The sequence below is a fragment of the Vipera berus genome, assembly GCF_964194415.1.
Source record: "Vipera berus genome assembly, chromosome: 3".
In the NCBI taxonomy this organism is placed as follows: Eukaryota; Metazoa; Chordata; class Lepidosauria; order Squamata; family Viperidae; genus Vipera; species Vipera berus.
Window position 1 is genome coordinate 64,948,001 of NC_138204.1, and position 15,899 is coordinate 64,963,899.

At 40.1% G+C, this 15,899-nt stretch overlaps 1 protein-coding gene across 1 annotated transcript in view; it reads left to right on the forward strand.

Annotated features, from left to right (window-relative positions):
- Positions 1 to 15,899, forward strand: part of ACOT11 (acyl-CoA thioesterase 11) — a 63,312-nt gene that overhangs the window by 20,474 nt on the left and 26,939 nt on the right. Inside the window, exons 2-5 of the mRNA XM_081322280.1 lie at positions 498 to 669; positions 6,003 to 6,072; positions 11,276 to 11,336; positions 13,478 to 13,579. Coding sequence (XP_081178406.1) covers positions 540 to 669; positions 6,003 to 6,072; positions 11,276 to 11,336; positions 13,478 to 13,579 — 363 coding nt within the window. The 5' untranslated portion in view covers positions 498 to 539. The remainder of the gene's footprint in view (positions 1 to 497; positions 670 to 6,002; positions 6,073 to 11,275; positions 11,337 to 13,477; positions 13,580 to 15,899) is intronic.

The following is a 15,899-nucleotide window of genomic DNA, read 5'->3' on the forward strand; positions in this document are numbered from 1 at the left end:
GTGTGTGTGTGTGTGTGTGTGAAAGCCCTAATAAGCAGGCATATACATAGAATGAAGGCTACTGCTAAAGCTTGTAAGCCGCCCTGAGTCTTCGGAGAAGGGCGGGATATAAATGGAATAAAAATAAAATAAAAAAGAAACTTCCAGAATTGCCGGCCCTTTCTCCTGGGCTTGGCCGAATGATTGTCCCAAGGCCAGACTGGGGAGAAGGCAAGCCCCGAAGTCTTGGAAACTTTCGTTCGACTCGGGATTCAGCCGAGGAGAAAGAGCAGCCGGTCTTCGCCAAGGCGGGTGTGTGTGTGTGTAGCGCGCCGCCTCGGCGCTTTTATTCGCGGATCGCCACCGGGAATCCGCGAATGAGGGAGCGGGCGGGGGGGGGGGTTTCCAGCGGTCTGGCGTTGCGGTTGATCTTTCCTCAGGAGTGACTCGCTTTTGTTCTCTTTTCTCCCGAACCGGCTCTGCCTTTCTCCCCCTCCCTCGCGCCGCCCTCCCTTCAGGCAAACTCGGCGCTTCCCCAGGAGGACCGTCCGCAGCGCGCCATGGAGCGCTACCGGAACGCCACCGAGGTCCAAATGAGTCAGATGGTGCAGCCCTGCCACACCAACTACCGCCAGGAGCTCAGCATCGGGCAGCTGCTGAAGTGGATCGACACGGCCGCCTGTCTTTCGGGTAAAGCCGCGCTATTTGCTCTCCCGGCCTATGGCAGACGGAGGGGCGGGGACGCGTTTCTTGGCAACCCGCCCTGGGCTGAACCAAAACGGGGAGGTGGGTGGGTGTGAGCCTGCGGGTGGGCTGGCGCGGCCGCGCGTGGCTCTTAAGGTGGACCGGGTGAATTAGGCCAGGGGAGCCTCTTGGAAGCGGGAGCCGTTGCCGATCAGGGTTGACTTGGGATTCGTGCTGCCGGGGGGGTGGGGTCCATCGGCCGGCCAGAGTGGGTATTTTCCGGGCGTGCTTTGCGAGGGACGGGCGTGCCGGATCGTCGGGACACCTGAGTCCGGATTGGAGAAATCATAACTCGGGCATTGGAAGAGTTCACGTTTGAAGAAGCACTAGGGGTGATATGATAGCAGCCTTTCTAGACCAGGTAGTTCTCGACTTAACGGCCACAACTGAGCCCAACCTTGGTGTTGCTAAATGAGACATTTGTTCAAAGTGAATTTTGCCCCCATTTTACGACCTTTCTTGCCACACTTCTTAAGTGAATCACTGCAGTTGTCAAGTTAGTGACACGGTTGTTAAGCGCATCTGGCTTCCCCACTGGTTTTTGCTTGTCAGAAGGTTACCGAAGGTGGTCACATGGCCCTGGGACACTGCACATGTCATAAATATGAGTCAGTTGCCAAGTATCTGAGTTTTGATCACATGGCCATAGGAATGCTGCAGTGCTCCTAAGTGAAAACTGGTCATAAGTCCCTTTTTTCAGTGCCCTTGCAACTTTCAACAGTCACTAAACTGATTGTTGTAAGTCGAGGATTACCTATATTTGAGGGGCTGTCACAGAGAAGAGGGGGTCAACCTATTCTCCAAAGCATCAGAGGGCAGGACAAGAAGCAATGAATGGAAACTAATCTAGGAGAGAACCAACCTAGAAGTAAGGAGAAATTTCCTGACAGAATAATTAATCAGTGGAATGAGTTGGACAACCATTAGTCTGACATGGTGTAGGATCTCCTGCATGAGCAAGAGGGGGGGTTGGACTGGAAGACCTCTAAGGTCCCTTCCAACTTTGTTATTCTGTTATTCTGAAAGCAAGCTTAGGGTTTAACATTGAAAGGTCTAGTTAGACCACGTGCGGTGATCGATAAATATAGGAACTATAACAAGATTTGGAAGAAGTGGGTAGAGAATATGGCCCATCTACCTCTGTTCTTTGACCTCCCGTTAATTTCTTGCTGACCGTCACCAGGTTAGAAGCAGAAAACAGCCTAGTGGGTGGAGAAATAGGAATCTGGTTTCCTCCAGATATTCTTGGAACATTATCTATAATCCTTGGATTTTACTGGAAGGGTCTGAAAGGGCTTGTGGTCCAAAAGACTTGGAGGGAACATTTATTTTCTTAATTTTATATAGCCACCCATTTTGCCATCGTAACTCTGGATGGGGAACAGAAGTAAAAACCAACAAAACAAAAATGATGACAAAGAACATAATAATAACACAGTGCCGCCTCAAGCCAATCAGCTCAGCCACCTCACCACCTCTTACCAAAGAAAACCACAACGACAGGCTCCATATCTGGAGGAACATCCTGTCTTCAAGAACTTACGAAATGGTAGCAGAACTGGGGTTAAACGAAGCTCAGGGTGCATGTTGTTTAAAAGGGTGGGCGCTTCAACGGAGAAGGCCCACTTCCTGGGTCCTGCCAAGTGACACTGCTTAATAGACAGAAACCAGAGTATGCTCCCCTGCCAGATCTAGTGGGCTGCACAGAAACAACTGAAGAAACGTGGTCACTGATTGTAGCATGCAAGTACTTGCTTTTGCAGATCCTTTGCTTTTAAGCTACTCCCACTAACCAGCATACCCAGAAATTATGGAAAGCTATAATTGAATGAACTCTGGAAGATCACAGGTTTCCTGCAAAGGTCCTCAACTCTGGTTGGCTCTTTTAGCTTCATAAAAGTTTCCTGCTTCTTCATTTCTAAGGCAATTAATTCAGAGATTGACAACAATGAATTCAAGTTCTGCTAGTCCAGTTCAACTTTTTAAATAATCCTATGGTTGCGAATGTTTGAATATTATCATGTCACAACTTAAGCTGCATAGGAAGTTTGTCCAGCCATAAGATCCCTTTCAGATTAATCTGTAAGAAAATAATAGGATTTACCCTATTTTTTTAACCATAGATTGATTGGAGACATCCTTGCAGCTAGGGATATGAAGGCTATAACACTTGGCTTTCCTGATATCTAGGCAAATTGTTTTTAACGAGAGGTTTCCTTTAGCTGTTCATGGTAATGATGGGCAGTAGACTTTTCTTTCTTGAAGCTGTTTATTACTTTTTAAAAAAGTGCCCTAAACTAGTGCTCATAACCTTTATTGTCAAAATACAACCATGTATACATTGAGATTGGCTGAAAACTTTTCTTTGCCCTAAACTTACTGACATTTGATTTCCTGAATAGAAATGTATTTATTTTATCTGCATCATCATTATTTCTCCTGCTCAATGAAAAAAAATCTACTGACACTTTAGTGAGACATCTTTTAAATGCAATGCACCACTGGTTAATGAAAAGTATTAAGGTATATCAAATTTGAATGTCAAAAATATTCTTCATATTGTCTATCTAGTTCAGACATGTCAAACTCATGACATCATGTGACGTCACACAATATATTGGAGCTTTTTCGACATTGGGCTGGGCGCGGTTTCTTCATGAAGCATCCGGCCTGTGGGCCAGCAGTTTGACACCCCTGATCTAGTTGTTTCCCCCAACATCAGCCCTGGGAGATTTGCTGAGAGGAGAAAGAATGGCTACTTAAATCTCACCCAACAAGTGTTCATATCTGAGGATAGACTTAACTTGGGTCTCTGTCAGCCCTCATTTTATTTCTTTTGCTATCTGCTCCAAAGTTTTCATTCAGTGAGTGACCATGTCAAGATCTTAGCTTTTTGTTTGATTATTATATCACTCTTCAAGGTACAGTGTGTTACTCCTATATGTTGGAAATCATAATTGCCAATTTTTTGCCTGTTCAAACAGCTTAGACAGCTATTTGAAATATCTTCTATTTATTTAGCTGTCTCAGTTCTGTTCACTTAAGAATGAGATGAATAAAAGTGGTTGCAAAGGTTTTTCAGTTAAAAAGCCTTCTGCAAATACTTCATTTCTCATAATTTTCATGCTAGGCAATTTGATATCAGTTTTAGAAATTCCCTGGCCAGAAAGCCATACTAATTTGTTCCTCAGCGAGAGCTTTTTGTTTATATATTTTAAAATGCTAACATTATTTTAGAAAAAAACTCTTTATTAGAGTGTCTGAGGTAGAAGTTAAGAATAACTAATTTCTTCATTGCTGTCTGGATTTGAAAACTTGTAAAGAGGTTCCTTTTAAAAGGAGATAAATAAAATATTGGTAGTTAATCAATTTCACACAATTTTTAAAGGAATTATATGAAATTATCATATAATAGTACATCTATTTCAATTATTGATATGATTACTTGGATGTTCTATCCAGAACAATAGTTCAGATATATTTTCTAGTAAAATTCACAATACAATAAAATATTGTATTTTATTGTTTCAGGATCAATTACAGGGACAAAATCATTGAGAAATTGGATCTTTTTTTTAATCTATCATACAGTATTTGATGGCAACATATTTAATCTAGCTTTTGAAAGGCTACTGTGTATTTATTAAAATATAAATTGTTCAAATATTTAGGGAGTTGAAAAAGCTGGCTGGGTGACTTTGGGCCTAGTCATTCTCCCTCAGCCCAACCCACCTCACAAGGCCGTTGTAGGAAAAAATAGGATAAATAAGATATGTTGGAAATGTTCAAACCTTGAGTTATTTATAAAAAATAATAATGGTGGGAGAAATAAATGAACAATGAAATAAAATCATCTTATGTTTTATTACAGCATATTAGTATAGTCAGTGGCAACAATGGAACTGTTAAGCCCTACTAGTTATTTTTAAGCCCCCCCTTCCCCCCCTTTTTTCCTTATAGTTATTACCAGTCTTCTATGATGTAATAGAAGAAAGTTGTATAGGATAAGGATCCAGAGAAACCTCTGGGAAGAAAACATTTGAGCAGCTTTGGACTCTTGAGTTTCTTTCATATTACTATTTAATCATGTTGATTTTGGGGCCCTCTCTAAGCAGTGATTAAACACACACAAATAGTGTATATAACTGAGACAATAAGCCTCCAAGCATCCTGAGAGAATGTTCTCTGCTTTCAATTTCATCTAAACCAACATTTTCATCGTTGTTGCTATTAATTACTTCCTTTTTCAAATTAAATCTGGTCGGAATAGGCTTTCTGTTACATTTTCCCATTAATTGCAGTTTTCTATAACCCAAATACTTTCGCCAATTTCCATCTCTAAATCAGAGCCTGGGCAGACCTCCTGTCGCCAAAGGGTTAGAATTGATTGATCCAGCTGATACGATTAGCTGCCTATGGACTATAACCAAAGATACAAATCTCAAGCCATTTACTTGCCACTAAAATCTTTTAACAACAAGAATTCTGAAACTTATCAACTGGCATTTGGATTACAACAAAGAATAAAAACAAGTTTGCATCTTTGGCCGGGCTCCTGAATCTTGTCAGGTGAATGATTATGTCAGAAAGAAGTAGTGACACTAGGTTCCTACTGTTATGCCATATTTAACAATCTTCTGAAGAGCAGGGTATGTTGTATATGCGGAAGCTCCTCTTTACTCCCACCAAGTAAAATAAGCATCGTTAATTAAAATTGTCCCTCAGTTAAACCTTAACATGGCAGTTAAAATAGTTATATAGCTTTTAACTGTTCTCTCCTTAAATGTGATCTAACACATCTGTTGATAGAGGCTGTTCTCATACAGTTTCCTGTACAATTCTTAGACAACTGCCCGTGAAATGAAATTAGGGCTTGCAAGTTAGAACTGCCCATAAAACTGTAGAAATAACCGCTGTTTTAGAAGAGGTGGGCAACTTTTTAGTAAAGGAAGTGTTGGAAAGCTAAGCAATGTATTTTCTGGAGTTGGCATTGCAAAAAAGCTGAACCCTCTTTTCAGATTCAGTGGCCTTTCATCAGTAAGCTTTCTGGGCAACAGAGTATTCATGTGCCTGGAATTTTTCCTGGTCCCATAAATCCTCTTTTCTGGAGAAGCCTTGTGTATTGGATCCCATAGTTCTTACAATGTATACCATGGGGTAGATTGTGCTCTAGCAGCTAAGATTCCCCCCCCCATTCTAAGCCTAATTACAGTGAAGAAAAAAGGGTTCTTTTTGGTGCAATGATGTACATAACTAATGTGGTTTGTTTATCTTTTCAGCTGAGAGGCATGCAGGCTGTCCCTGCGTCACAGCTTCAGTGGATGATATCTATTTTGAGCACACAATTAGGTAACTGCCTCACTTCCTTGCCGTTTGCTGTTCAACTGGCTTTTGAATAGATGTTTCCTAGTGCTTTGCAAAACTAGAAGAAATCTGTATCACATTAATTAGCTTTTCATAGTCTGAATAACTTTGCCAATTCTCAGTCATGGAGCCAATGAATAACATTAAGAAAAAATGGGCACGTGAGCTAGTAGTTAAGCAGGAGGGTGGGACAAGATTTCAACTGTGGGGGCATTTTATGTTCTTAACTGAGAATACTGTGCAAACAATGATAGTCTTTGGCTTTTCTTAATGTTGAAAGGCATCTCCCATCTTAGGCTTCTCCCAAGAACAGGAGAACCACAGGGTTGTTTGAACTGCAGGAATCCATTTTGGAAAGGTTTTAAGTTATTTCTCCAGAAAAAATGTTTTCAGCCATTGAAAACATGCTGTCTTTGCTGTCGTGCACCATATATCTAGAAAAGGATGATTTTGGAACAGGATACAGCTTTAGTATTTTTCTCATTGAGAAGGAAACAACACACATATATGGAGTTCCGGTGTGTTTTGGTGATACTGAGAGTAATTATGCATTTTAACAAGAGTATGTTTTTCCTTCAATTAAGCAATTGTATTTATTCCAGCATAAAGGAGACATAGGAAGCTATTTCTTCTTGGGTCAGGCTGTTTAGTTATCTAGCATGGAATTATTTACTGGTATTTTTGAAAAACCCAGGATTTGTATCAGCAACGGTCATAAGTCACATTTTTCAGTGCCGTTGTAACTTTGAACAGTTATTAAATGTATTGTTGTAAGTCAAGGACTATCTGTAAAGTCAGTTCTTTACCAGTGAACAATGAAAAGATGTAGATATTTGAATAGATATATGGCTGAACGTAAGCAAAATTGAAATGGGCATTCCTACCATTTTCTCTGCATATTTTAAATATCTTCCTCATCTTTTTCCCCCTACAGAAATAATCTAATACATCTTTAAGAGCAGCCTAACATAATACTCTTGTAGGAATGGATTATTTCTTTTAATTGATACTTTCTTTTCCTTTCCTTTTATTTGTTACCCTATGCCACAGCTCTCTTTAACATCCAAAAATAGATAGCCATAAAGCATAGTGCACACGAATCCCTGTTTGCATAGCAGAAAATGAATATTAAAAGCATCAAATATTTGAAAATATTTTTTTGAATAGCGTAAATTGGGGGAAAAACTATTCCAAGTTTAAAATATGTAGTTCCTTCCCATCAATGCATTCTTATTGATTCATGATCTGGCACTAAAATAAAACAAGGTACGGCAGAAGAAAGTAAAACACCAACAAAGTTAATTGTTGGGCAGAATTTTAAAGGAAGAGACACTGGATAATGGATGATAGGGGGTCACTCAGTAAAATTACCTGATGTGTGGAACCTTCAGATCATAGCCCCAATAATGTTCTCAGAGCTATGGATGGAATTCTGTTATTCCTTGATGAAATTTTAACATCCCTTGGATCCCAATGAAATTGTTTTATGGAGAGCATCTTTTAATTGTGATATGTGACTTCTTTTTCACACTTTTGGTTTTCTCTTCTCCTCCCACTTTTATGTCAGACAGATGCTTATAGATTCTCCTTGGTACTCATATGGAAAGAATGAAGTTTGGTATGAACCTTTGCAGTACACATTTATACAGTAGAATAGGCTGCTGGTCTCCTAACCCACTACTGCTCTGGCATAGCTAAATGTCCCTACTCATTTTCTGCATCTTGTCGATGTTCCTTGAGTCTAGACTCCAAAAGAAACTGACTAATTGTGGGCACGTAGGTGTCTGTGAAATTCATGGTCAATTAGTGACCATTTGAGGTTAGAATTGACCTCCTGGTAGTACTTATGATCCAATTCCATTGGCCAGGTGCTTCATGTGACCACATGTTGGGCTCTCAGAACTAGCCCACATTTATGGCTGTTTGAAGCATCTTACAATCATGTAACCACATTTTATGATGGTTTTCCGAAAACCAACATTTATTTTCAGTTTTTGGCAAAACCAACTCATAGCGAACCATCACAAAAAAGGTCATAAATCGATCAAGTGAATAACCAATTTTATGACCATCTGGACTTATGGCTCTAATGAACAAGCTCCATTACAGTCTTAAGTCGAGTGTTGAAAAGTTAAGGGTTGTTTATTCACCTATTTTTTTAGCTCCTAGAAATCATGCAATCACCAAATGAAGAGCTCATTTTATAGATGTGTTTGACTTCCTTCTTCCTTCTGATGCTCTAAAATGAAAGTGGTTTCCTTTTTCTAGGGTATAACTAAAACATCAAAAAGATGACTCAGTTGGCCTACAATGGTTGTTCATTTTTACCTAAACTCTAGAGAAGAGTCAAGCTTCTTTGGAATGTTTTTTAATGATCGAATCATGCAAAGTTCGTTGCTGAGCTGAAGTGCAATTATGGAGTATTACATTTTCTACCTGTTTGTCATATCAGTGCATTCCCTGATGTCAATTGATGGACACATAACTCAGTTATTATGTCCTACTGCTTAGGCCTCTGAAAAACAATCTATAAATAGTTTCTCTTAACTCTGAATTTGATGTATTTTATAGAAATATTTTAAAAAGTGTGCATGTATCATAATTTTCCTAAGAAGGAGCATAGGAGGAAAGATAATGATTGGGGTTTTTTTTGGGGTGTGCATTTTTCTGGGAGTAAGTTCTACTTACGTGAACTATAAATGCATTAACATCCCATGCTAACCATGCTTCTTTATACAAACTACAGTTGGCTTGGTTGCACAGCAAATTAAGCCATAAGAAATAACAAATTGTTGGGTTTACTCTCGGTAGAATCTGGATAGGTGAGGTGCTGTTCGGCTGCCATTTTGGACTAAGTTTCTCAGACACCCCAATCAGCACAGAAAAAAGTCGCTTACTAGGGGAATTATAAGCTAGATCACTTCACTTTTGTTTAGTCTTTTTAAATCAACAAATCGTACTTCATTGTTGATTGTGTTCAGTGTGTATCCTGTTTTTAAAGAATTTACAATTAAAGTGGAAGATGTTCTGCAAAACCTGAAACAGCTCTTACACAGTGAGGGCCAGTACCGATAATAGTGCATTGCTCTACATCCCATTAATTCAATTTTCATTCTGCCCTATGGATCAAATAATACATTAAGTGTTTTGAATAGTCCTTTTGGTTTCATTAGTAGTTCACCGTCTGTTCGGCTTTATTATCTAAAACATTTTTGTATCTTCCATATATGCTCCATTTATGTTTCCTCCTTCTTAAAGCGGTACAGGTAGTCCTCAACTTACAATCATCTTTGAGCCCAACATTTCCATTGCTAAGTGAGGCAGTTGTTAAGTGACTTGTGCTGCTGACTTTGCTGGTTGGAAGCTATCTGGGAAGGTTACAAATGGCATTGCATGACCCCATGACGTTGCAACCGTCATCAATACATGTCAGTTTGCCAAGCATCCAAATTTTGATTACATGACCATGGGGATGCTGCAACAGTTGTAAATGTGAAAATCTGTCATAAGTCTTTTTTTTTTCATTTGCTGTTGTATCTTCAAATGCTCGCTGAATGAATGGTTGTAAGTCGAGGATTGCCTGTACTTAATCTTCACTTGAGAACATGCCAAGATGGGTTTTATATGTTCTTCAATGATTAGGGAACAAGAAGTAGCTTGCAGTCTTTACTCTCCGGTATTAATTGTTGTGGTGAGTTTAGTGAACGTTATGGATTTACTCAGGGTTTATTTTTAGTATTTATTGGCTCGATTTATATCCCATCTTTTAATGTAGCTCAAGGTAGCATGCCCTCCTCCTATTACCCTTCATTCCATCATTGTACAGGGTGGTGGGTGGTTCAAGCATGATTGACCCAAAGTCACCCAGTGAATCTTTGTGGTCTCATCGATTCCCATTTAACACCTTAACTCATGTAACAAAATGTGTTGGAATGAAATATCATTTGAAGAATACTTTTCATGAAGGTGCTAATGTCTTCACCATTTGATTCTACACTAGGCAACTGAAAGTTGAAGGAAAGCCAATACTGGTTAGGAGAGTTGAATGAAACCTGAACATCTGTGAGTCTAGGACTTGGAGTCACTTGGACCCATTTCCCAGAGGAAAAAAAACACTGGGAGCCGCAAAACCCGCACACGCACGCAAGGAGGGGGACTTGATTGAAGAGTTTAATTAAAAAGAAAGAGGCTGCTGTGCATGAGTTCTCTCTCTCTCTCCCCCTTCCTCCCTCTCTCTCTCTCTCTCCCCCCTCCCTCTCTCTTCCTCCCTCCCTCCCTCTCTCTCTCTCTCCCCCTCCCTCTCTCTTCCTCCCTCCCTCCCTCCCTCTCTCTCTCTCTTCCTCCATCCCTCCCTCTCTCTGCCTCTGTCCGAACCTCTGCTCACCTGGCAAGCTGGCTTCACGCTGTTCTGGACAAGCTGACACACATTCTTATTGAGCTGGCTCTCCTGCCCTGCTTTCTGCTGCTTCCTGTGGAGACGCAGCAAAGGCAGGAGCCCCGCCCAATAAGCTTGTCAGCTTCTCGGAGAACAGCATGAGTTTTACACACACACACACACACACACACACACACACACACACACACAGAGAGAGAGAGAGAGAGAGAGAAGGGAAGCACAAGTACCTCTCTCTGTCTCTCTCTGTCTCTCTTTCTCTGTCTCTCTCTCTCTGCAAATGGCTGGGAGCCACAGGAGAAGGGGTTGCCGACCCGTGGACTAGGAACACAGCCAAGGGACTGCATGTTCTGTATCATGAGTCCTTCGGGAGAAGGGCGGTATAAAAATTAAATTATTATTATTATTATTTACTGAGTATCAGACATGACTAAGTGTATATTTAGTGACGTGAAATCTTATCTCTATATCCTAACCAATGAACCCAAAAGCCCTTGGAACTCTTGGCTGCCAAAGTCTTCCACTTGGGAGAAAGGAAAAATAAAATAATATTTGTCCAGAACAGTATCTTAATCCTGCTGTCTAGATGTCTGCAAGAATTAATTTAAGTGTGTGGGTTTTAGACAGAAGTGTTCAGATTCACAGCCTTTTTTTAACAATGAAGCTTGTCAACATGTTTGTAAAATAGTATCTCCCACTCGGATCAATTTCATATTAGAACTACAATATGTTTTCTATCAATGGAATTTTGGAGAATTTTATCTTACTTTTCATTTTTTTCTCCCCCATTCCTAGCGTGGGGCAGGTTGTCAACATCAAAGCTAAAGTGAACCGAGCATTTAATTCTAGCATGGAGGTATGTATGCTTCGACACTGTCTTGGGTGACTGTTTGCTTTGACTTTTGGAAGCTGTGCTTCAGATATAGTTTGCATCTTTTGCCCCCAAAACTGTCTAAACTCTTCCCTACATACTTCTGAATTGTCCACTTAGAGTTGATTATACAGAGGTTGCAACTTCAAGCCAAACATAGACAACTGAAAGTGCTCTCTCATTTTTGCAACCCCAAGGTACTCATCGATGTGATGGCACTAAGCTGCTGGTGTTCAGTGCCTTTTTGTTTCTCTTTTGCAGAAATGAGATACTGGCTACACTATGTCTACATTTTCTTATGAAAGTACATTTGAATTCCACTTGTTCCTAGGACACTTCTATCAGATGATTGAGCCATACTTTGGTTCAGAGTGAAACTCATTGCAGTCCAAAGGATGAGCTTTGTTTGCTTGCATGTCATTGACTTGATTTGATTTGATTAATTACTCTTCCCCAATATAAGACAAAAAGATTAAGACACTTGTTAGTCTATAAGAACACTTGTAAAACCAACTCCATGTGAAACCAGACGCTAGCATTAACAACATTAACAACTAGCACTACTAACAAACGGGAGAATGAAAAAGAAATCCAGATTTGTACACCTCAGAACGGTTGTAAATAAAATGGCAAATAAGGGCGGAATAACTAAAATAATATAATCAATTCATCCTATTGCCAATTTGATTTTAGAGGATCATGGAAATGTTTGTTGGGAAGGAAATAGAACATTGGGACAAATTTGTAGAAAAAGTTAAGACTCCACTGTATCCAGCTGGTTCATGGGTAACTTTAGAGTTGTAAAGAGTGGTACAAGTGTATATATTCCATATCGAGGATCCTGTCAGGGGAAAAAGGGTTTTGCCAGAAAGCAGACCAGATTTTTCCCATTTTGCTTGGTGTGTAACGTCAGTGTAGGTGAAATACAGTTTGTGCATTTCTCACTCCACAGCCAGTTCTTGAGATTCACGCAGCAGCATTGTATTTAATCAAAACTGTATCTAACTCATCTACTTGGGCTTTTGGATTTGCTTCTGTAAGTTCTGCAATTTAACAACAAAATCGCTAGGTTACTATTTTGTGGAATATTTAAGAATCGCTAACATAGCAAATACCAAGAACCTGTTTGCTCAGATGGACTGGGAGAAGATCTGAGGCTCTTAGGGACAGTGTCCATACTTTGGCAGGAAGTTGTTTCTCTTTGTGCTTTTCAAGTTGAACAGGACACCCAAACACAAAGAGCCATAAGGCTGAACATGTTGGCTCAACCTCCAGGGCCTTTTCTTAGTCTCGTTCAACACGGGAGACTGGAAGGAGATTTCAGCTTACACAGGTAGTCCTTGACTTATGACCACAATAAGCATCTTACCCAATTCCCTGCCAGTCAGGTATACACTATTAATGCACTAATCACGGTGGAAAAATCATGCTGGAAAAACTGCCAGCATGTTTCTTCTTACATGCGTTCATGTTCTCTGTAAAACCTCAGTGTCCTCCATGGAATACAGTCTTTGAGTCATGATGTTATCCTCTGTACGGGCTAGAACTTTGAGAATGTTCATTGAAAATGTGTAAAGCAGCAGAAGAACACTTCCCTGAATGACGAGGATTGTGCTACGCCATGTACAGAACTTGTATAACCCTCTCCTAATGTTAGTTTTTCCTTCTAATTTTGATTGCTTTTTTGTAATAATACACAAGTGTCTCTGCAGGCTCAAGGGGGGCATTTCCACTCCTTTTATTTGCAATTTGGCTTCCGTTGTAGGCAAAAGAAACAGCTGGATCCAAGGGATGTCAGGTTTTGTTTTGTTTTGCTGCCTCAGGGAACGAATTTTGGTAATTCATCGGCGTAGAAAATGGTAGTAGATAGAACACAATTATTGCACTGCCTATTGTCTTCTAAATATTCAGAAGTATGAATTGCCCAAACTGGATTAAACACTGGAACAAAACAAAGATAGTGAGCAGTGCAATCCCTTCAGGTGATACAAAGTAGTCCTTGGAGGAAGGGAACGGTAATACTTTCCTAATTGATTGATTGGTAATAGATACAGGGCCTTTTTCTTTTTAAGAATCAGCCTGTCTCACAGAGGGTTTTCACCTTTTCTCCTGGCAATGGTTTTCAGGTTGGGGTCCAAGTCAACTGTGAGGATCTCTGCAAAGGTGAGCAATGGAGTGTGTGCAAGGCATACGCAACGTTTGTCGCTCAAGGCAAGCCAACTGCTAAGGTAGGCGTGGAACCAAAGAAGTACTTAATTTCTCTCACCGCTTTCTTTCTCTTCCTCTCTCTCTTCTTTGGAAGCAAGTACGGAGAAGTTGATTACATTGTGATCCTTAACATTTATTTACAAGAAATAACCTTAGTTTTTATTCTTTCGGCAGAGTTTCACAGTATCTGATTTCATTTTATTTATTCATTCACTCAGTTCATACAACTGCCCACTTCTCTGGGTTGCTGTCAAGGTTTAAAACAATTAACAATATCGACAAAGGAAAATGGTAAAGTGATAAAATCTGATAACACAAAACATTGCACCAGAGAGCACAACTCAAACAGACAGGAAAAAATCATCAGACTTTCTGGCTCTGTTCCTGAGTGAAGAACCAGGTCTTCAGGGCCTTCTTAAAACCCTGATTTATTCACTGCTGGGTAATGCAGGGAGCATCAAGATATTTTAACTCCTCTGTGGTTTATAAGCTCATCAAGTTAAAAAAAAATAAACACATCCTCGAATCAAGTTATGATTCGATTATAGTGACTCCGTGGACCCAGACCTACAGTTCTCTTGGCTGTATACCAGAATGCTTTGCCACTGACTTGACCCAAGATGCCTTTTCATTTTCCAGCAGAGTATATCTCTCTGTGGCCTCCTATCCATTTATTAATCAGTATTAATCCTGCAGACTTTTTTGAGATCAGCTGAGGTGAGCTTGATGCTTTGTTAGTTTATACATATCTGAAAAAAGTTCTGCAATACTGAAATAGGATGCTGTTGCTCATTTATTTTCAGAATGTATAGGTTGGTGCAGAGTGAAACATATTGGCAGTGTGATTTGATTGATGGGGCGATATCAAATGAAAGTTGATTGCACATTACTTGTAAACTATGCCAAGATTGCAACTCCTTGCATCTTTATGAAGCAGGAAGTCTGGCTATGATGAAAATTGTTTGAAAATAAGTATGTATAAGGTTACACTGAAAATAGTACAGCTATATACAAATAACATCTTGAAATTCTTTCCTGTGTAGTGTATAGCTAAGTGAGGACTGTGTGTTTGTGTGTGCGCGTGCACATATATTTGCTGTTGTTGCATTGCTTCTTTTTTCCTTTTGATTTCCCCCCCATTTTGTAGTAAGTAAAAACAAAGCAAAATCCCTCTTGGAGCCGAACTAAACAGTCAGCACGAATGACTCTACATCAGGGGTCTTCAAACTTGGCTCTTTTATGACTTGTGGACTTCAACTCCCAGAATTCCTCAGCCAGGCACGCTGGCTGAGGAATTCTGGGAGTTGAAGTCCACAAGTCATAAAACGGCCAACTTTGAAGACCCCTGCTCTACATCAGCTTGGAGAGCAATGACAAGTAGAGTTCCACTGGGGTCTGTCTGTCTTGGGGCCAGCATTATTCAACATTTTTGTTAAAAATTATCTGAATGATAGGACTGATAGACAACTTATGAAATTTTAGTGGTGCTGGGTGCTCTTTGAGCTTGGTGGTTTTCTTGCAGATGTTTCATTGCCCAAACTAGGTAACTTCATCAGTACTAGCACCAGCAATTTAGCATTGATAATGTTACCTAGTTTGGCTAATGAAAGGTCTGCAAGAAAACAACCAAGCTCAGAGAGCACCAACAACTGCTCATTTCAACCCTGAGCTACAAATATTCTCCTTTATCAGTACTTAGGAAATTTGTGAATGATATAAAATTGGAAGTATTGGCCAATGCCCAAGACAAAAAAAGATTGAAGTGTAATCTGGATAGGTTGGAAGACTGAGAGGATCAGTTTGTCCATTAAGATGTTATATTTAGGGAGAGAAAATGTAGGATTCACATGCAAGAAGGAGGATCCATGGTTTGGGAACATTGCATCTGAGAAGGATTTGGGTGTGGTCATTGAAAATTGAACAAGCACTGTGAGACAGCTACTAGAAGGGCTAACATAATAGGGGCTGCCACAAAGAAGAGGGAGTCAAGCTATTCTCCAAAGCACCTGAAGGCAGGACAAGAAGCAACAGATGGAAACTAATCAAGGAGAGAAGCAACCTAGAACTAAGGAGAAACTTCCTGACAGTTAGAACAATTAACCAGTGGAACAACCTGCCTCCAGAAGCGGTGAATGTTCCAACACTGGAAGTTTTTAAGAAGAGACTGGACAGCCATTTGTCTGAAATGGTATAGGCAGGGTTTCCTGCCTGAGCAGGGGGTTGGACTAGATGACCACCAAGGTCCCTTCCAACAACAACAACAACAACAACAACAACATCATCATCATCATCATCATCATCATCATTATTATTATATTATTATTATTATTATTATTATTA